At 40.5% G+C, this 23,592-nt stretch overlaps 1 protein-coding gene across 4 annotated transcripts in view; it reads right to left on the reverse strand.

Annotated features, from left to right (window-relative positions):
- rxraa (retinoid X receptor, alpha a) overlaps positions 1 to 23,592 on the reverse strand; it is a 141,926-nt gene that overhangs the window by 56,464 nt on the left and 61,870 nt on the right. For all 4 annotated transcript variants that reach the window (XM_012864193.3, XM_012864192.3, XM_036140090.1 and 1 more), the window contains exon 3: positions 2,149 to 2,387. In XM_012864193.3, the coding sequence (XP_012719647.1) occupies positions 2,149 to 2,387 (239 nt within the window). The remainder of the gene's footprint in view (positions 1 to 2,148; positions 2,388 to 23,592) is intronic.

A 23,592-nucleotide genomic window follows, 5' to 3' on the forward strand; every position in this document is an offset into this window, starting at 1 on the left:
TTTGACCATGTTAAAAAAACTTTCACCTTTTGTAAATATGGGTCATCTTGGCTTGGCTGGATCTGAACCACAAAGAGTCGTCTTCCCAAAATGTCTCAGTCACACTTATGTTGCATTTAAATTGAAAGACAACCAACCATTTTACAAAGGAGAAGCAAAGTTTACAGAAGGCAAGAGGTAGATGAGCTGTTTTTGATGATGTGGTTTTGGGTCACTTGTGTGGTCGTCGCCAGAGACTTCAGAAGCACTACATTAAAAGGTCTCACAAACAGACTGGCTAAAAAAGAAAAAGTAATCCCAGAGCGTTTGCATAACCAGGCCTTATCCAGCTAAGCGGTCCAAGTTCTGGTTCCAAAATTAGATCCAGTTTTTCTAGTTTCCAAAAAGTACCACCCAGAGCAGAGATCTGCTACAGTATATAAAAAGCTTGGTGCGGATTTATATATCATGAAGAAAAGCTCATCCCTAACAGTGTTTAAGGCATTCACGCCTGTTGGGGGCATTTTTCTAAGGTCTGACTTCTTTCCATGAAGAGGAACTGAAATGAGCCATATTACAAACAACATTAATTAGTGTATACGGTAATGAAGGTAAATGCAATTAGAGAGTCATGTTTTCCATTAACCTTAAATGAGAAAAACATTCTGCTGCTACAGAGCCTTAATAAATCCTTCACTGCTGATAATATATATCATGTTTCTGCGTCAAGTGTGGGCATATACTGCAGTGAGACTGCACCTACAAAGCTAAGCACTTTTACTAAAAATACACGTAATAACGTGTTTAAATAACAAATTACAGCTGTCTGATATTTTGTCACACTGAAAACCCAACACAAAATAGAGAAGAATTGTGAAGGTGCATTATAAATAAGCAAATTAGGCCCAAATACTGTTCATTGCAGTTACAGCTGCAAGTCTTCAGGGATATGTTTGTATCAACATCAGTTTTAAAGTCTGGTCAGACAGGTGTGGACTTTGACTGGACCATTCTAACACATGAACTAGCTCTGATTTAAACAATTTTGTCGTGGCCCTGGCCGTATGTTTCTGGTCGTCACCCTGCTGAATAGAGAAGCGTCTGCTGCAGTCCCAGGTTTACTGCAGCCTGTACACTGCAAAAATGGAACTAAACGTAAGTACAATTTTCTTGAAATGGGTGTATTTGACCTTGATTTGAGCAGGTAAATAAGATAATCTGCCAGTGGAATGAGTATTTTTACCCCTAGAATAACATAATTAGCTATACTGCACTCGAAATAAGATGATGGAGATGAGTTGTTCCTATTTTAAGTGCAAAAGTCTTACTCCATTGGCAGATCATTTAAAGGAACAATAAGTAATAACGACACCTAGTGGTTAACATTGGAACAACACATACACAATACCTTTCATGGAGACCCCCCCATTTACTCAACGGTCCGTTGTTGCACTGAATCTTTACTTCCACAGGACAGGTCTATGATGTTGTATTTTGTTCTCTGGTCCGCTTCTCTTACTAGCTTCCATGTTTTTCCAAGATAAAATACCAATTGTTGATGGAGAGGGTTGATTGTTTATATGTTTATAGGGAATATTACCTTCATCCTGGGTAACAAATGAGAATGATTCTGGTTAACTTTGCAGTAAATATCCTACTTATAGCTCCTTAAACTTGCCTGCTCAAATCAAGGAAAAATACACTCAATTCAAGAACATTTCCCTTACTTGTGGTTCCCTTCCTGCAGCAACAGGTTTTCTTCCAGGACTGCCTCGGCCCCTATGTTCGCTCTCAAGAAAATGATCCTGATAAACATATGAGCTCTTTTTGTGTTCTAAGTGTTAAAGAGTTGGAAATGTGGTTGAATTAAATAATGTAATGGGAATGGTGTGTGAAGCTTTCATTTGAGGTATGAAATGAAAGCGGAGTAAAGCAGCGGCACATCACTCTTGTCAGATGTTTATTTGTCAGAAATGTTGAACGCCTTTTTTAATTTTCTTCCCAGTTCACAGTTATGCTCTATTTCGTGTTGTGGTTATCGCACAACGTTTATCGCAAAAGTCCAATTAAAACACACTGAAATTTGGCGTTACGGTATATGTTCGCATGGGGAAGTTCAAAGTGTATGAACAGAAGGCACAGTGTGTTTATTTCTGCTTGAGGCCTCACCTGTGGGCTGATGCTGGGGCCGTAGCCCATGCCAGGTGAGTTCATGGAGTGCGGCCCCATGTGTGAGCTAATGACTGAGAAGGGTGAGGTGAGGCCGTTCATCGGCGAACTCAGGGTGCTGATCGGAGAATGGAGAGAGCCAGAGGGCCCCATGGAGGTGGGGCTCAGCAACGAAGGGTGCATTCCACGATGGGAGGTAGGAGAGCCTAAAGGTGAGGAGGTCACCTGGCCTGAAGAATCTGGTGGGAAAGATAAAAAGGAGTGTTATTAAGAAAGATCACAGAATCAACAACATTTTTGTTGTGAAGCTTTTCTAAGCACCGCAGCTCCACAAATGTATGCATTCCAATTAAACCTTAACGAGCTGTTTTCATGAGCACCCCCAGATGATAATTATAGCGTTTCTTGACCACAGCTGTTGGCACCAAGAGTCTAGCACATCTGCTAAAGTGGGAAAGCAGGTGTCAAAGCTGGGCACTATCCAGGAAAAAAAAAAAGACTAGCAATTTAGCAAAGAACGCCTCAAACAATTTCAGCAAGATTAGTTCATAGAGGAAAAAGTGCTCCAACTAACATGAGTGCCAAGCGGGAATTGGGGATGTCTACACAGCCGCTCTGCTGCTCTCGCTGGTTCTGTCCCTCAAACTTCAAAAGCGCTTCCCCCAGGAACGCAGGAGGTCAGCATGCAGAACAAACCTACTGTATAATGCATGTGGTCGATGAGTGGGGTAGTAGACCTGAGAGAACGGAAAAACATGACCTTGCAGCAGATCCCAGGAGAAAACCCGCGGCGGGTTTGTAGTCAGAGACGGCGATACAGCTAAGGTCATGTATGCAAGAGCTCATCTGACTTCCAAACCTAGTCTTTACCTTGACTTAGCAGCCTTCCTATTACTAAGCTGTCAACACAGAGATCTAAGACAGGCAGTCACCTAAGCAAACACACGGTGATATTGAAACTTTTGCAACGCGGTTTGTATGTCTGCTTATAAAGATTTCCTCCCTTTTTGCCTCATCTTTCAGCGCTGCCGTCCTCTTTGTTTCTCATGCATACTCTCTGACTTTTAATGGCATTTGATGTATTTAATTTAATTGATTGCAATTTTATGTCTGGAAGTGCAATAATAGCAATAACATTAAAACAACAATAGTGACAATAGTGAGAATAATTGTAATATTATTTAATAAATTGATTTCAGATTTTCACCGACACTGGGAAAGCTCCGACATCTGACTGACTTTTCTTATGTAAAACATTTTATTCTGAGAAAAAAAAAACACATTAATTTGAACAATGGTGCTTTCAATTCTCATTCTATTACACGGCTGCCTTTTGTTGTGCATTACACATTTGACACTCAAACAAATGTTTCAAAGATGTCAAAGGACTAGAGGTTCCACATATTTTTCAAATGTTCAGGCCTAAGTAAAATGTTTTTTAAAATATACTAGCATATGAAAAAAGTGTGCAAGCAGCACACAATAGAAGACAGGAAAAAAGTGTGCAAGCAGCACACAATAAAAATAAAAATAAATCAATAATAGTCGGTAAGACACTTATAATAACCATTGATTATAACTATCTGTGAGTGCTGCAATTAGTGCAGCTGTATCATTAAATACGAGTAACATTTCATTAATACTAACTTGTAATAACTTAGTGGCTTGTGCAGCTCCACTCAGCAGAATACCAGCTGAATACTTTAGGAAATTGAATCCCGACAGTGAGGCTTCAATATTTCTCTCACATTTTAACTGTTTGGTCTCTGCAGAATTTATACGCGCGTATGGGGGGGATATATCCCGCATGACCTGCCGGCTCAATCAGTACTATATATATAGGCACACATAAACACGGTAACATTCAATTGACGAGAAACAAACATTCCTTTTGATAAAAGGGCAAACAACAGCCCTGCACATTCACAAATTAGTTCAGTCTTTAATCTCCTGGCTGATGCACCATGAGCTTCTATCTGACTGATTACTATTTCTACCTTCTCTAGAATGCGCCCACCCACATAATTCCTGAAAAAAAAAAAAGAAATATATAAATAAAATAAATAAATAAATGAAGGCTCTTCCTGAACCAGTAATTCCCACAGCTGTTCCTCCAATTGGGTTTTAATTCAGGCAGATAAAGCGAGCCGTGGTATTAGGGTTGCCAATCCGCCATTGTAGGGCTCAGCAGGAGGTTTTGAGTGTGTGTGTGTGTGTGTGTGTGTGTGTGTGTGTGTGTGTGTGTGTGTGTGTGTGCGTGCTGAGGAGTGGGAGGGCTTAGCTGACAGCAAGGCTCCACCTGGAGGGGGATGACAGAGACAAGCTAGGAGGCAATGCGGGCTTCTTATGTGTCTTTCCCCCCTATTCTTCTATTATTTAATTGATTAAAGGAGAACTTTTCTCTGACATTTTTTTTTAAAAGGGTGATGTTATATTGCGGCGGGTTGCAACCGGATGTGGACGGTCTAGTTTGGTAAAAGCTGTATGATAACAAAAAAGAAAAAAAAAAAAAAAAGCTCTCTCCAAGCAAAATGTGCTTGCCTGTGCATGTGTGTGTCTGTTTTCTCTTGTTGGAGATGGGTAAACAGTGTGGGATTACAGCTGGATATAAAGGACCCCAGTCCTAATCCCAGGGATACTACACGTTTTTTTTTCATCTGCCTGCTTTCCATCTCAACTTGCAGAACTCTAGAACCCAAACTCTGGCCGCAGTTTGCTCAGCTTTGCGTGCAGCATCAAAATAAACAAGCTTTGTAAGATTAGATATGAGTTTGTCTAAAGCAAATTGCTAAGCAACATCAGGGAAGAAGTGGGGGGTGATAGTAATAAAATCATGTATAAAAATGAGCGGTGTCTGTGCCAGTCCCTCAAGTGTCACCACAGAAAAAAAAGCCAGCAGGGTTAAATAGGGGCTGAAAAAGTATTTGTCGCCTGTAGCCACTGCCTGTCAATTGCTACACATCGCAGGACACATAAAAGCGTAAGCGACAGCTACAAATAAGCAAATTAGGCCCCAATCTTCTGGCAGGCGCAGACAAGAGCCCCCCCCTACTTATCGGCTCTCCACTTCATTCAAGCATCTCCCGTTTCTAAACAATAGCTCCCTCCCTTTTGCCTTCCTTGCTCTTTTGTTCCGTTTTAGGATGTGATTACATGGAGGAAAAATGCCAATTCCAGCTCCAGCTCTCGCAGCCTTGTGTGTTTAGAATGTGATAAATGGATAATGCAGATGAGAGCAGATAGCGAGATGAAAAAGAGACCGACTTTGTCGTACAAACAGTAGCGTGTGGCATTTCCTCGTACGCTGAAAACAACCTGTTTACAATCTTCGTCTAGAGTGAAACTTAAGCGAGAGTGATTAAAGACGACCTTCGAGAAAAATGGCACTTGGGCAAAGCTGGCACAATCGGAAAAAGAAAGGAACATCTACAGGTATGACCTTTGTAGGGAGTGTGGTATACCATTTTTTCTGGGAATATCCTCAGCTGAATCAGCTTGGCTAATTTAAACTTGGGCAATATCTTCAATATGGTTATTGGTGGATGGTTCACACTTAATTCTGTTGTAATGTTGACTGCATGTGCTACACAAACTAGTCTTTGTGACCACATTTGTGATATGTGTACTAATGGGACATTTGCTTGCAAAAAACATAGATTGAGTGCAAAATATTAAAACATATCAGGGCATACTCATTTATATCCACTGATGATCATTTATATCCACATCATGCAACAACTGTGCATCATGTAATCTCAGTATAAATCTAGCAGTTCCATGAAGGCCTCAGAGATTTGTTACACAACTTCTTAACAGGCAGTATTATAAGAACAAGGAACACAGCGGGCAGGTCAGGTGTAACGTTGAGAAGGGGTTAAAAGCAGGGCCAGTTTATGAACAATGACCCAACTTCTCACAGAGCACAGTTTTCTTTTATATTTTGAAAATGAAAAGAGTAATGCACAACTGCAAAGCACTGCGACATGGCCAACCACCTAAACTCACAATACCAAGAAGGCTTGGAGTTATAAAATAATAATTCTTACGACTAAATATGACTGACTAAATATAGGTCACACTTTTCAGATTTGTATTTGCAAAAATCTTTTTTTTAAGCCATGGAGCATTTTCCTTTCACTTAACAGTTAGGAACAATTGTGTGTTGGTCTATTATATAAATTAAGTACTAACTAAAAATGTTAAAACATGTTCAAGGTTCTGTGAGAAAGTTGATTGGTTAAGTCGGGATTTTCCGGGTAATATATTTGATTTGTCCACCTTGTTAGAACTAAAAAACAGAAAAGAGTGAATTGACAGATTCTGCAGAGGTCTGCAGACTGTAGGCTGAATTTTCCATCGAGCCCATAAGCTTTGAGTTGTCTTTGCTTTTAGCAAGGGACGATGAATTATAGAAAGAAAGGATGTCAAAACCCCTCATGTGATAGTTTGAACTACCCTGAAAGCAGAGGCAAAAGACGACGAGGATATTTGTGTCTTTGGCCTGTTTTAACAAGCGACACTTGTGGCTCAGAGCTTTCTTCCTCAGTTCCATCTTCACCTTACTGGTGACTAGGAGTTTCTTTTTTTAAACAAAAGACACATTTACAACCTTGAACAGAAACACAAACAAACATATACTTGCCTATTTTTGGAACAGCTGAGGTTTGGTGAGGCACATGTGGCGCACAGCAAAAAAGAAGAAAACAAAAAAAGACTGAGAGAATAAGCTCGTAAATCCCTGCAAATCACACACTTTGTGTCCAGCTGCCGTCCTGAAACTGAGGCGCTTAAATCTTGATCAGAGGAATTGACCGTCCATAGGCAGTGCTCATCATGCTTTGCATTTTGTGTGATTGAGCTTGATGCATACAGATTTAGGTTAATACCCCTCTCTCCAGTTGCCACATTCCCTTGAGAGTCTGAGATGTTCACCAAAGCAACACATATATGACCTATATGTAGGTCCTCGCGCAAATTCTATACCACCTTGCAGGGAGGGGGGTTTAAGCCAAAGCATAAAAAGTGAGAGATCAGCCAAAGCATCCACACAGCAGTTTAACAGCAAACCCGAGCTCCAAAACGGACGAAAACCTGATGAAAACCGCAATCTTTGTTTCCGTTGTTGTTAATATTCACAGGGACATTTTAGGCGAGGCAGGTGAGTCACTTTTAGAAGCTTGCAGAGCAGCGCAGCGCAGCACAGCGTAGCGCAGCCAGGATGAAACGTTAAGTCATTAGCATTTCTCCGGATGTGTTCAGAGGAAGAAGAGAGAAGATGGGACGAGGAGGGGGAAAAGATGCAGCTAAAAAACCCAAGAGATTTAGTTCATTGGGAGAAAAAAAAAGAAAAAACACCCAAAATAACACAATAGTCTGTGTAACAGCTTCATTTTCCAGAGTTTTTACTTCTGACGTCTGTATCACCATGACGACAGCAGGCTGATATTTCAATCTGCCCGCTCGGTTGGAGCTTGCTCGGAAAATTAGACCAATATTCATCACGCTGCCGTTGTCAGCATCCAACTATGTGCAGTGTCAACATGTTGTGTGTGCATATCCATGCCTGCTCATTACTGGTATCCATCCGTCTACTCTTTTGCACAGCATAAACAGACTAATCTGGTCCCTTCAGTGGAGATAGAGTGTAAATATCTGAGTCTGAAGTGTTTACTCTGTGGACGGTGGGAGTGTGTGTGTACAAACGGAGGTGGGAGTAATGACGGGAATAAGGAGAACGAAAGGCAAAAGGTGACGTGCAGAATATTCATGAGATGAAAGTGTGGAAAAAACGGACTAAATATCTTATTTAACAGATTGTGCAATCATTTCACACACTGATCAGGCATAACATTATCACTACCAGCCTAATAGTGTGATGGACCCTCTTTCTGTTGCCAAAACAACTGTGACCCACTGAAGCATGGACTCTGATACACCCCTCGAGTTGTGTTGTGGCATAAGATTTTAGCAGAAGAACCTTTAAGTCCTTTAAGCTGCGAGGTCTGGCTTTGCAACCATCCCACAGATGCTATTGGACTGACACCTGGGGTATTTGGAGGCCAATCTTGTCAAGCAAAGCAACCTTTAGCTATGGGGCAGCAAGAGACTATAGAGGCATGATAATGTTAAAGCTGTAGTTGGTAATCCTGTTCAGAAACACTTTTTGTTACACTGGGTAAAATCGTCCTTAACTCCTGAAAGTCATATATACATTATGTATTCACAAAAAGGAGGTTGAAAAATCTATCTCTGTGGGAGCTGCAGGCCTGTAAAAACTCTCACCAATCTCTGACGCTCAGTTCGAAGGGCATGGATTTGTCATAATTTTGTTCCTGCTTTCACTCTCCTCTGTCCCTTAAATTCGGTGGGGGGGGGGGGGGGGTCACTTTATCTATTGGTTGTCCCACATGCCAATCATTCTGACACGCTCACGTAACACCAGTGTCCGTGCTCGTTCCTCTCGAGTTTCCGAACTAGTGTTTATGTATCCGGCTAGCTTGGCGGCTAGGCTAGCTTGGTGTTTAGCCGTTCATTGTCGCTCTCCTCTGTTCATGTTTATGAGAAGAAGAGGAAGGACTAAGTAGAAAGGAATAAGACCAGAGTGGATTTGGGAGATTTTTTTCACGTGATCCCCCTGAGGAGCGGAAGTGCAGGTAAGACGGTCTTGCGCATACACAGTTATTCAAAAAGGGACTTGGGGAAACTTCCGTAAAAATTACCGACCCTAGCTTTAAGTACAATTTCACTGCTTGCCAACATCTCAAACCTACCTTAAAGTAGCAATAAGCGATATTTCACCACTAGGTGGTGCTTGAACACTGTCTGTAGACCAAAACAAAACCCAGCCAATCCTTCCCTTCTCAAGCGACCCCTTCTATGTGCATATTTGCAAAGGATAAAAACACAGAGAAACAGCATCACCTTTCGGAGGAACATTTAAAGTGAAGACATAAGTAAGTCATAACTTTTTAATGCTGTTAGCAAGAGAACAACACTCTGCTGCTCTGACGGTGGTATTTTAGGGTGGGGGGGGGGGCACTCAGGGCTGCCACTCAGGGCTCTAAACAGAGCCCTGAGTGGCAGCTGTTTACATGCACGTACATGCACGTGTGCAAATGTACACACACGGTCCGGCCCGGGTGTGTAAACAAGAGATGGGAGAACAACGCAGAGAGCTGTGGTATGTTATAGCATAGTCCATCTGAAATATTACCTTTAGTTCTTCACATCATTATTTTTTTTGTTCTTTCTATCAAAAATATTGAAATTTTGCTTATTGCTCCTTTAAGGAGAGTGATAGGTACTACTCTTTTAGTTTCCACACCACATTCCCTAGCTTTTTTGTGAGCAAGGAAAGGCAAGGCAAATTTATTTGCATAGCAAATTTCAGTGCAAGGACAAAGCAAAGTGCTTTACATGCTTAAAAGCTCTGTGGTTAAAAAAACAACACAGTGCTGATACTGTAACTTGAGAAAAAATAGTTCTGCTCAAGTTGCTTAATCTTTTCTGTAAGTATTAGAGAAGTGGTGTAGCCTCTCAGCCAGCTGACAAGCACTGCACAGCCACATAAATTGTAAATGGAGCAAATTTATGTAGCACTTCTCTAGTCATACTGTCCACTCAAAATGCTTTAAACTATAGCCCCATTCAACCAGCCGTACTCACTAACTTTTGATTGTTATCTCCATGCTTCAACTCGTCGTTTCTCCAATGTTCTTCTGTGCACTGTTTAGCATTAAAAAATCCTATCAAGTTGAAGTTTTGGATGTTATATGTTGTCTTTAAATTTTATTTAGGAATGACTTCTATTTCTGTTCAGTCAAACCCTTTCTGAAACAAAGTTATTCTATTGATTTAAATTGCCATGTAGTAGCGTAAATCAGGAAGGACTACTGTCATTATTATTTATTGACTGACTGTATTTCCCCTCTGCTCCGTGAATGATCAAAAGCTCAAAAAATAGAGAGGACAGAGAGACAGAGAGAAATACTCTTTACAGTAAAACAGAGATGTTTATTTTACTTTAATAGTTTGTGAATGTACACATTTGACATAAATGCTGGTTGCCATTGCAGATGAAAATAACGATGGGATTTCAAAGATCAATATATTTTTATTATTTACATTTTCTAAAATGATGCTAGATTTTTTTCTACCCATAAAGAGCCTAACAATATTGTGGATAATTACAATTTTAACAGTTTTATGAGGTATAACTCAAATGAAGGATCGTTGATAAATGTAAATAACACAATGAAACTGCTCAGCAGTGCTTTCATCGCTTTCATAAACATCTCCCCACCAGGCAGTTATAAAAATGGGATGAAAAACAAATATTTCATGATCTACCTTTACAGGTGCACTGATCAGAACAATTTTTCAATTTCCAATATTGTGAAGCGCTGACGTGCTGCTGCTGCTGCTTATGGCTGATTTCTGTTTCCGTTAAGTAGTACATTTATTAGGATTCAAAATCTGCTTTCTGCTTTTTTATTTTTTTATTTTAACTAATTTTTTTTTTTTTTTTACAATGAAATGTTTATAGCAAAATAGGACAAGAAGTTTCTCAAAACAGCCATTTGTTACACAGCTGAAGTATAATCCTTCAGGTTATTGGGGGAAAAAATAAAACAATAGCAAAAAGGAAGTACATCATTACAGCATTTACCCTTTACTCACAAACTTTTATTCAAATACAAGGTTGTACTACAGGTATTTTACATTTGCCTTGGGTGTCATTTCCAAACCCAGCAGGTGCATCTCAAACCTCTGTTTAGGTTTTATTCTGTTGCCTGAGCTTTAATGCTCTATGAAAGAAAGAAGAAAATAACAGCCTTTAAGCAAAAGTCTTTCCATCTACTTTAAATCCTCATTACAGTCAAAGAGGATTAGGAAAAGTGCATAAAGCCAGGTGGGGATGAAGTTTGTAGGCGTTACTGTAATTCTTCCCATGATGAGATATGATCAAGCGTATCTTTCTGACAGCTCTAATCAAAAGCACCAAAGCCCCTACATGGTGTCTGTCGAGGCCCCTATCTGCTGCCACTGTGAACCAGCTTGTAGACTGAAAGAAAATAATGTGCGAGCAAACTCATACAAAAGCCTTAATGTTGGATAAAAGACAGAAAAGAACTCAAACAGGCCACCCATCATTTCACAGTAGGTGGGCCACTAACAGCCATCATTTGATACACCGTGTTGATATAACCCGATTCCTTTTGCCTGCCGAAACAACTGCCCTCATTAAAGACTTAATTCTTTCCCTCCCACTGCTTTTTCTTTTACATTTTTTTCTGTCTCCTGTGGGCTTTTTTCCCCCTCTCTCTTCCCGTTTCACTTCTCTGCTAGTAAGCAGATGAAATGCCAGCTACTGAGCCATGCCCGTGCCCTTGGTGACTCCTAAGTGTCTGAACAGGCCATGGAGCTGCAAGCTCGCCGTGGCTCGGTGCCAGCTAAGCCACAGATTACTGGCACTATTGCTAACTGTGAACTTGACTGCCAACACTCCGATCTGTTGATATGGCCTAATTGTTCTCTTTAGCTCAGAGGTGATAAACCAACTCTCCCTGGGTGCTGCACCAGCTTATGGATAAAGTAGCAAAAGATCTGGGTGAGTAAATGCTGGCAAAAGCAGTAGCCTGCACACTTACTGCACTGCTTACAAACATAAAGACAAATATTTTGAGGATGAGGATATATGCATGTAGATAATCTATGTCTGAAAAAAATGACATTTCTTCCACTTACAGAAAATGTTACAGGTTGCATCTTATTTAGCTAAGTTCCTTCCACAACAAAAGCAGCAAGCATCAAAACCTGGATATTACATTTTCTGCTTTTAAATTCTGACAACACAAAAGTTGTCATCTTTAGACCAAAGTCCTTAAAAATAAACTTCTTGATCAATCACTTAATATGAATGGCATTGAATTGGCCTCTGGTAATAAAGTAAAAAAAAAAAACAAACAAACATTGGTGTTATCTTTTTTAACAAGATTGCATATTAATTGCAATCTAATATTGATTGATTGAAAACCTGTTTAAAATGCAATATTATTGTATATTAAACAGGTTTCCAGTGTTTCCTTTTTCCAATTTTGGAATGTTGTAGAAATTTTATGGCCAGGAGTGATGGTGTAAAAATAGTCCATACATTTGTTACTTCAAGGATGGACTATTGTAATTCTTTATTATCAGGAAGTCCACAAAATGCAGTTTGAAGCCTTCAGCTGATCCAAAATGCTGCTGCAAGAGTCCTGATGAAAATCAGAACTCTTGCAGCAGAAGGGAAGCTAAAATTTCACATTTCTAAAATTTTAGTTTCCCTTCATTGGCTTTCTGTTAAATCAAGAATAGAATTTAAAATTCTCCTTCTCACTTATAAAGCCCTTAATAATCAAGCTCCATCATATATCAGAGCTCTGATTACCCCGTATGTTCCTAACAGAGCACTTCGCTCTCAGACTGCAGGTCTGCTGGTGGTTCCTAGAGTCTCTAAAAGTAGAATGGGAGGCAGATCCTTTAGCTATCAGGCTCCTTTCCTGTGGAACTAATTCCCAGTTTTTGTCTGTGAGGCAGACACAGTGTCTACTTTTAAGACTAAGCTTAAAACTTTCCTTTTTGACAAAGCTTATAGTTAGAGTGGCTCACGTTACCCTGAGCTACCTCTATAGTTATGCTGCTATAGGCTTAGGCTGCTGGAGGACATCAAGAACTATTTTTCTCACTGCTGCGTTATCTTACTGTTCCCCAATTTTGAATTTTTTGTTGTTATTTCAGCTTTTAACTTTTTGTTCTCTGTCTTTTTTCTCTTCATAGTAGGTACACCTGGTCTGGTTGAAGAGAAGAAGTCTCTGTTAGCTGTGACATCATCCAGGGAGGCAGATCACCCGCTTTTACCATATAACATAGAAAGGATTCCTGGATCAATGTGTGATTCTATGCTTTCTGCTCTGTCTTCTCTAACCCCCAGTGGGTTGCGGCAGATAACCGTTCACATTGAGCCTGGTTCTGGTTCTGCTGGAGGTTTTCCTACCTGTTAAATCAGAGTTTTCCTCTCCACTGTCACTTCATGCATGCTCAGCATGAGGGATTGCTGCAAAGCCATCAACAATGCAGATGACTGTTCGTGTGGCTCTAAGCTCTTTCAGGAGGAGTGAATGCTGCTTGTCAAGACTTGATGGAATCTGCTAGGTGTCCTTAGAGAGTACCTCATTCCTAAATTCTAAATAAAAAAAATTACAACGTTTCTTCCGTTGAGGTGGCTCGGGCATCTGGTCAGGATGCCTCCTGGACGCCTCCCTGGTGAGGTGTTCCGGGCACGTCCCACCGGGAGGAGGCCCAGGGGAAGACCCAGGACATGCTGGAGGGACTATGTCTCCCGGCTGGCCTGAGAACGCCTTGGGATTCCTCCTGAGGAGCTGGCCCAAGTGGCTGGGGAGAGGGACGTCTGGGCCTCCCTACTGAAGCTGCTACCCCCGCGACCCGACCCCGGATAAGCGGAAGAAGATGGACGGACGGACGGACGGACGGACGTTTCTTCCGAAGTGTGAACGTACCCCTCATTTCCAGAACCTCTTAAGTAAGTAGAATGCATTATTTTCCATCAGCTACAGGTCCAGGGCACCTTGCAGTCATATAGTCTAGCATCTTCCCTTTACTAAAATATGCTACAGGTAAACCTGTAGCATACAGATAAAGATAAAATGTAATCATCAAACCTTAACTTAAAGCCACAGAGATGTTCTCTCACACAGCAGCTAGAATAGATTGCTAGCACATAAAACATGCACCTTTTCTTGTAATAGAGAGTGAGATCACATTATCTAATCAAAGATAGCAAGTATGGTGAAATTGTTCCACTAGAATTCCTTTGGTCAGCTGCTAATGTCCTAAACAGTAACTGCCAATGCAATTTGATCAAAGAGAGGGTGTACAGCCATAATTACCAGTACCTGTCAGGACAAGATTATGAAGCAATTCTTCTTCTAAACAATTACTAACTAAGCAAGTAGTAAGAAAACAGCCAGATAGTATATTCCAAGATCTATCATTACATGACAACTACTTTTATTCTTCAGTCAGCTGTAACACTACAAACAGACAGGAGAGGTAAAAACATTTTATTACCCCCTTCATCATGGGAGAAGATGACATGCATTAGGGAGCAACTTGTCTTCAAAACTGATCGTTCAGAAGCTGGGAAAATGGGATCAGAGGATTTGGCAAGGACCAAATTGAGATGACAACTTTGATAGCATTGATGCACCTGGGGAATGAAGGTGGTTAGCTCCATCTCAATAGCTCCTATAACTTGGTGAAGAAGTTAACATTGGTTCACAAAGAATTAATGTATCTCCCACATTGGCTGAGTTTGAAACAGCCACAGCTTATTATTTAGGTCAGGTGAGTGGCTGCAGGGAAGAGGGGGGCTGAGGGTCTCTGATATTGCTCTGCTGCTAAAAAAGTCAGAAAATTTTGGCAATATATATATATATATATATATATATATATATGGGCCAGTTTATATAGATTTTAATTCAAATGAGTATCTTTGATTACTACTTTTTTAGTATAAATTATATTGAAATATACATTTTTTTTTAACAACTCTGTACCCTAATCTAATGTTTTTTGTAATAAAAGGGAGATACAAACTTCTGGGACAGTACAGTACAAGTATTTTTTTTAGTATTTATTGGTATCAAAAAAACCAATGGTTGTTTGTACATATACTTTAACCAAAATATATTTTTAGCAACAGCAGCATCAACCAAATAATCATCACACTGCGACTGAAAGATTTGCTTAATTCCATAAGTGTCTATTGTTGCTAATTATCATCAGACCTAAATTTACACCAATAGTTGGTCGAATGTTTAAATTATTAATCTTTAATATCTGATTAACAGTAAAAAAACACAACTTGTTTTAACAATTATATATAAATTTAGGTGCTAAGGGGGTATGGGTGTTACTCTGACATAACTAAGCATTATTGTAGACCAGGTACACACTTTTTGTTACAGACACTGTTAATCCTGATGTCTGTGGCCTCTTGGTATACATTTTTGCTATAGAAAAAATAAATACATGGACACTTGTAAAGTATGAGGGGTTAAAAGGCCCAAAAATAAATATATCAGAGTAAAAAAATGTGACTTGGCCATGAAATAAGGACATTTACCTTCAGCCCTCTGAGATGTTGAACCAGAACTTTGCTCTTTAGATTCTTGTAGCCTTATAACTGCAAGGCTGTAAGGAAGCGTTGCCTCACCAAACCTCCTATTTGGTGGTGCTCAGAGACGGAAATCACAACACAGGCTCTTATCTGCTATGCTCATTGCCAAAACACACTTGAAATCACCCAGCCGAGCCTAAACATAGGGAGATAATATGAGTGAAAAACACAACCTTGGGTGTTTTCAGCAACAGCAAGTTGCAATCTGATACCTACTTTGGATTACTTTCACACTCAAATCTTGTCTGATGTTTTAGAATATCCAAAATATTTAAACAGGGCATGGGATGCACTCCTTTTTTTAAGCAAGCATTGATTTATTGCAAGGTCCCTATGTCAGGGACACACTGATGTCCTGAAAAAGGTTGTCACTGCATTCATAAACAAGAACTACTGTGTAAAAGAAGTATTATTACAGAGGTGTCTTCTTTTTACTTTGCGCTTTTAGAGTCAGCATTCTTTCATAGATGAATTATGCCAATTACTGCAAATTATGTTCATGTAACAATGAGAAGTTTGCCACTTAACAATCAGTTAAGAGGTTGTGGTTGATTGGCCACTTATTTTTCATTTTTTTTAAACAAGCAGTGAAACATAAAAATATCTAAGGTCATAGTCAAACAAACTCCAACTTCTTGTTGTCCCAGATCCCATTGCTGCTTTGGACGCCGTACCATTCATTGCTTCTTTATTGCATCAGATAAAATCAGACAAAGTCAACGCTGCTCATGGAGTTCCATAAGGATGAATTTTGCTCCTCTTCTGTTCAACTGACACAAACTCCCCTGAGGCTCTGTTATTAGACAGCACAATGTATCTGTCCATTCCTATGCTAATCATGCACAGTTAAATATGAACCTTGCAAAAGACCTGAATGACTTCCTTATTGATGTCAACTTTTTGTTTTCCAGGAACTTCCAACAAATGAATGAAAAAAAAAAGATATTCTTTTTGTGGGGTAAGACTTTTACAAACATTTAACTTATCCTCCTTTGAATCCAGAGCTTGATGAACACTGTGAACGTGCCCAAAACACAGACTGATGACGTTAGATCATGATCTGAATCTTCAAAAACAATAACCGACTGCATTTTAATGCCTCTAACATATATCAAAAGTCAGATCCTTCTTAACACCACCAAACAACAACATATTTATGCTTTTATTTAGCACTGGATTTTATCTGGGACACCACTTGTATTTTAATCTCTAGTCTAGTCACCAGGACTAGTTTCTTAGTGGTTGTTTTGTATTTTCACTACCTTTCCTTTTAACATGTACTTTCAAATTCTGATTCCTGTATGAAATATTTTCTATAAATGAAGTACAGTTGACTTCACTTAACACATGCTTGATTGTGTGAAGCACCTGGAATGAGCCCCAGGCGGATGCTGTCTGAAAAAATGGGCCTCTGCTCCAGGAACAGAGTGGGAAGCACGTGTATTTAGATGGCCGCTGCCATCTCATACAAACCTGCACAGTCTTTCATGTGATGTAAGAGATGAGATCCATGTCAGTTCCTGTCAGTTGAGACACAAGGAGCTGGATCACATTTAGGGTTTGAAGACTCATCAGAGCCTTCATTTGAAAAGGTTTGTTGAGTGCATTACAACATATTACCTCACTCTTCTTTCTCTCATTTTAACCCTTTTTCATAATTATTTCTTGGGAATAAGCTGTGCGGTGGTGGTGTGTCTGTAATGAATCCCAAATGGAGAATGCTTTGGCTGCATGCTCCTGACTTCTAACAAAACACCCTTTCTCCTGTTCCCTATTGTGAAGAACTCTGAGATAAGGGCGGGAGGAGAGGAAAGACTGATTGACCAGTGGATGGACACATTGATCAGCGGGGCAAAAAAAAGACTGCAAAACACGCAATGAGGAAAAGAAGAGCGGAACGGGAAGGAGAAACCATAAGATCCTGCGGGCCTTTGGGAGACGGATGAGATGGGAATGGGAAAGTATGTGCGTACGTGCTGCAGGAAGAGGCCTGCAGAAGCCGGGTGGAAATGCATGCGCCACAGTGTGAGTGGGGGAACATCGTCCCGAGGAGTGTGTGTATGCATGAGGGTAGTTGTCATTGGTGGAGTGTATTTTGGATCAGTGCACCAACTTGTAACAACATTAACCCAAAAAAATAAAAATCCTCCCAGGGAAAGGCACAGAATCGGATGCTTGCCGCATCCAGTATAAGCAAACAAAGTCAGGAAAATATAGTTGGATTTACTGATGAGGCCAGACTTTAGCACTCCCATGCCTATGCTGACAACTACTGTCATGAATTAGATTTTTTGTTTTTTTTGTTTTGGACTTTTCCAGACTTTTTCTAGTATCAACCCTGTCACCTCTCAGCCATCATCCTGTCAGCTCTGTCCACTCCTCAGCCAGCATTTATCATCCAATCAGCTCAGTCTCCTTCCAGCCACCACTCTGCTCTTGATCAGCTCCACCTGCTGCAGTAATTAGTCAACTCTGCTCACCTGTTCACATTCCTACGTATACCTGCCTCAATCACCCACTCTGCCAGAACATTTAGTCTGGCCTCATGTGCACTGCCACTGTGTTTCTACCAGTTCCTGTGTGCTCTGCCAACTGGACTCTAGTCCCCTGGTCGTGTTCAGCCCTCACCGGTGTGCATTTCCAGTGTCTGTGTGCTTCTCATTGTCTGCCTTGTTCTCCATGAGTTTGTCTAACACTACTCATCATTTCAATAAACTTTTAAAAACGTAACGCTGTTGTCTGGATGAATATCAGGTTCTCCTGTATTACACATAACAACCACATCCTCACAGGTTTGCAGTCAGATTGTATTTAGGGGTATCAAAGTAAAGGGGGTTGAATACAACTGCACATCATCCTTTTAAGAGTTTTGTTTATTTAAAAAATCAAAACCAGGCATGATTTTCCTTTCACTTTATGATAATGCACTACCATGAGTTGGTCTATCACAGGGATCACCAACCTTTTTACAACTGAGAGCTACTTTATTGTTTCTGTGTCATACAAAAGGCAACCAGTACTAACCTTTGAACTCGAAGAGTCAAAGCCCACCTCAATAACTAAGCATTATTGTAGACCAGGTACACACTTTTTGTTACAGACACTGTTAATCTCGATATCCGCGGTCACTTGGTATACAGTTTTGCTATAGAAAAAAATGCAGACACTTGTAAAGTATGGGGGGTTAAAAGGGACAAAAATGAATATATGATAGAATAAAAATAAATATATATGAATTTACCATGAAATGTTGTACCACCTTTGCTCTTTAGATTCTTGTAGCTTTAGAACTGCAGGGCTGTAAGGAAGCGTTGTCTTACCAAACTTCCTATTTGGTGGAGCTCAGAGACGGAAATCACAACACAGGCCCTTATCTGCTATGATCATTGCATAGTCCGCCGTAATGTCAAATTACTAATGCTTTTTTAGACTTTTTAACAGATATTGTCATTTTTAATCCAAGCAAATGCAAGTGTGAATAAAACAGAAGAGAAATTGATTAAAATAAAAATTTAAATGTAGCTCACTGGTGGGTTTTTGCTATTTTTAGAACAGGCTCGTGGGCACCACATGTGGCCCTTGGGGGCTACCCTGGTGCCCATGGGCACCACGTTGGTGACCCCTGGTCCATCACAATCTAAATAAAATGCATTGAAGTTTGTGGTTGTGATGTGCTGTTATTTATAGGAAGGGACTTTTTACAGATAGATGTTTTTAATCTTCTGCTGTCTTTTCTGGGAGAAATAATCCAATTTGATTTTAAATGTCACAGATGATTATCAGGAAAAAAAATGTACAGTGGGTCAAACTGCTGCAACGCTAGAGGGGCACACTCTTTAGTGGACTGGACAATGAAAATAAGGCACAAAGGTGGTTAACGGAGGCTTTGTTTGTGTCAGTGGGACCTTAAGTGGAGCTGGCATCAATGTGGAAGAGAGCCTGTAGGTTTATTCGTCTTCATCTCTCCCTGGCACTCGTGCTCTCACATTTAATTTTCCCTCACTCTTCCTCTCTTCCGCTCCTGTTTCCTTCAATTTCTTTCCACATCTCTCCCCTTGCCTTCCCTGTTCATCGAAGGGACTCCCCAGAGGTGGAGGATAATCCCAGTTCGGGAGCAGTGAGTCTTTCATGTTCGCAGAAGACACGCCGGCGTGAGCGCTGCCAGCCATCTCCCTCCACTCTACAGATACCTGCGGCTTCTGAAGCCTTGCAGCCTCCATGCTCTCTGTTTGTGTTTTTCACACAGCTTGTGTTCTCTTTCATTATGAAGACCCACTGCTTCGGTTTGGTAAATGTGGCTGACAGCACATGTAACTGAAAACACCGGGGGAGCCCGGATCTATCTCCAGGTGCAGGTGTTAAACAGAACCACCGACAGATATGCTCTTCTGTATCCTCTTGATAATTTTTCAGTATCCAAAAGGGTTGTTTTTCCAGGAGAATGAGGTAGATCCTCAATGTAAAACAGGAACTTTATGTCTAAGTTTTTTTTCTGGAGCACATAAGTGTAAACAAACATTTAAATATATGCACTTCAGACATAGAATACGCAACGCTGCCCAAAAGTTTAAGTTAAAAGCATTGCAGCCTCTCCTGTTCCAACTCAGGTTTCAAATATCAAACATTTGTTTAACTCTGGTACAGAAAATAAAAAAGTGGAAAGAAAGCTAAATTTAGCATATTTTTGGACATGCTTTGCTTCCAAAGAAGATGCTACACTTATCTCTAATTACTGGAAGCTTAAAACTTAAAGTGAAACTGATGCATGACCTACTTTCTGATTAATGGGTTAATATTTATCTGGCCACTTTGCACAGCAGAACACCCTTGATCCCAAAACACATGTCATATATATATATATATATATATATATATATATAAAATCGGTCTCTTCTAGTCCACTTGTCCCATACCTGATTGCCTCCCTGCTTCACCTGTGTGCTGCACTACATAAGGCTTCACAGCCTTGTTCCACAACCACACATTTTCCCTTTTTTCATCACAGATCTGTACCCTCTAATAAGTAATGCTTCATCTGCATCTCTGAAAGACCATTGCCTGATCACCTTTGGCTGGATGACAGATCATTCGAACAGATTGTTAGTATCCGGGTGCCCCCTGGCGTCAAGTCTGATAGACTTTCGAGGAGTGCTCGATTGTTTCCCCAGGCCAAAACTCTCTGCCCACGACCACTGAGCTGCAGCTCTGCCTGCTCTAAGGAGCTGCAGGTCAGTGGAAGTGAACATTTCAAGTTCCTTTTGTCACCAAGCCTTCCAGTCACCAGCCTGTTTGCTTTCCCACAGAATTTCACTTGACGAGCCAGTTCCTGAGCTTCTTTATTGAATAAACCTATTTTATCGTAACTTACACCCTTGGTTGTGGCTGAACCCGGATCCTTTGGGTGATTTGGGTGATAGAACTGAACAATCATGAAAACTGCAATATATGGACTAGTCAGAAATGGACTGGAATATTTCTTTTTTTTTTACATTGACTACAGATTCTTTAAATGGTTCTGTTTTGTTAAACCTTTATTAATGAAATGAAAAAATAAGGGAGTTAGTAGTAGTTATAGCTTAGATCTAATATTTTCTCATGCTACACCCCATTGTTAGTAGACATCAAGTAAGCAGTTTGATCACAACATGCATCCAACTTTGAGGTAAAATATTTATGTATACACTAAGACTATGCAAGTATCTTTTCATACAATGATATCCAATGATATTTTCTACAGGGTTAACACATCACTAGAAGCATACTACAGAAGTAAAGGACTTCTGGGATTTTACTGTAGCGAAAAAGAAACGGTTGCAAATAGTCTTTTTGGATGTTTTTATTTTGTGGTGCCTTCATTTCTTTGTCAGTGCAAAAAAACACGCTTTAAGATTTCTGCATATATCAAAACACTGTAATACCTCACAATTGCCCTTAATATTGTGCTTGTCACAAGAAAGGCCTATGAGGCAGGCGAAATCTGTTGTTAAACCCAAGAATATCCATCATTCCCAGCTGTTCATACAGTCACACGAAAGGTTTCACACTATTAAAAGGCTGAAAAATGACTCATTCTTCCAGTCTCACCACTGAACAATGATCTCTCAGTACTATCAAAGGGTGAATTGCTGCTGTATGCGTTTTTTCCAGTGATGCAATGCTGCAAGACACATTTGCAAAGACATTTGTGCCGGAAAAGTTATATTTTAGAACTTTTTTTTTTTCTTTTTGCTCACTCTGAAATTTGTTTTAGCTTATACATCTTGCTGGTCTTGGATGCACACACTTCTGTGTTGGGCTTGGCTTCACGACAGAGCTCAAATAAATGTGTGGTCATGATTGGCATTGACGGCCCTTTATGCAGAAAAAGCAGGTGTTCATTGGCCCGTACCGATGTGACCATAGCTGTGGGGCTTTGCAATTGGTGGAAGGCAGACACCACCGCTCTGAAGAGGAAGCCGCTGATGCCAGGCGTGTTTGTGGGCCGGGGTGAAAGGAAGGGAGAGTGCGTATACGGGGGAGGGATGCCATGGAGAACAGACCACCTGGATCCCAGGCCTCAAAGGCCTGGCCTGACAGAGCCAATCTGACCAACAGTGAACAGAAGACAGTCAGTCTGCTGACTTCCCCTCTCTTGCATTTTCACTGGCAGCTCTCCAAAAAACACATGCTGTCCAGCAAGACTTTCAAATAGGAACTTCAGCTCGGGATTTTCCACTAAGTCAAGGGGGATTTTTGTTTTTTTGTCTTTGCAAAGCTAAAAAGAGAAATTAGACTAAAATACTTGAAGAAAGGCAGATAACACCATCCTTATGTCCAGTTTTTACAACAGCTGCTGCTGTTAATTAGCGTAGAATTTAAAGAATACATTTTATTTTGTATTTATAACCCCATATATAATGTTAACACCATAACTTTCCCAACAGTAAATAAACAAATTGTATCCTATTAGCTAATAAAGAACTGAGGCAGTGTAACAGAGGATAATCGTGCATCTCCAAATCCACATGGACTTTCATACATTAATCAACCCCCAGCTTCAACAAACTAAGCCTTCTAAACAGTGAGGACAGCCCGAGCTGACCTGGACAATCTGTCTCAGTCAGGCCAAAAAAAGACTTAACAGATATGAAGAGACAGGAGTAGTTTCTTCACTTTAATCTTCTTCTCACTTCTAATCCCTTCTCTGTTTTGCTTGACTTTTCTGTCTCTTTCTTTGCGTGACAAAAGTTGTATTTCCTGCCCCCGCGGCCCCGCGTCCTCCCCTTCAGGACCCGTCTCCCATGACTAACAGTGTTTCTCGAGGGCGAGGAGGGTGTGGAATTTACTTCTTTTTTTTTTCTTTCCCCTCTCCCCATGCTGCCTCCCTGAGTAATGCAACAAGAAGGGGGCGCGGAGAAGAGAAAACATCCAAATTCAAGAGAAGGGGTCTGCCAAGTCAGCAAATTAATGAGAGGAGGTCACTAACGGATAACGCTCACACACACAGGCTCAGCTCCCTTTTACCACACACACGCTCGAGTGTTTTTCCTGGACCATCATCCAAGTGATAGGTGAAGCTCGGTAGCCTGGCTCCCCTCAGGCCTGCAGCTGAGAGGAGCCGTCACTTTGCCCTTGGGGGTGTGACAGCAGGCCAAGACTCCAGTGGTCATTTGTTGCCCCGGGGGATAAACCATAGATCTTCCATAAACACACGAAGATCCCACACAGACAGGCATAATTAACACACCAATTACACCAAGTGGTTAACCTGTTGCTTAAAGGGATACTTATTTAAAGCGATAAATATAACGTGTCGACGGTGTGTATAAAAACAGCGTATAAAAATTTAACAAAGTAAAACATGGAGCTTTTACAGCTGTTAATTTTGTGTATCATCGTTTTTTTCCTTTTTAAAAAGAAATCCCTCCAGGCTCAGTTCTTCCTTCTTTAGCTGTATCTTTTTTTCTTGGATAGTCTCTCTGTTCTTCTTTAACTTAGAAGGTACTCAAGGTCCTCTGATTTTGTGTTTAGTTGTATCTCTTAAGTGGATGGAGACAGAGACATTGTCATTAACTTTGTATACTCTGCTTTTTTTTTTTCTTAGGTGATATGGCTGACGTTGTGCTTCTGTATTTAGCTCAACTGTCCCATTGATGGAGCTTTTGTTGTAAATCTCCTAGAGTACTATCTTTTGTTTTCTTTGTAAAGGAAAGTACTCCTGGTCC

Source organism: Fundulus heteroclitus, chromosome 8 (genome assembly GCF_011125445.2).
Source record: "Fundulus heteroclitus isolate FHET01 chromosome 8, MU-UCD_Fhet_4.1, whole genome shotgun sequence".
Lineage (NCBI taxonomy): Eukaryota > Metazoa > Chordata > Actinopteri > Cyprinodontiformes > Fundulidae > Fundulus > Fundulus heteroclitus.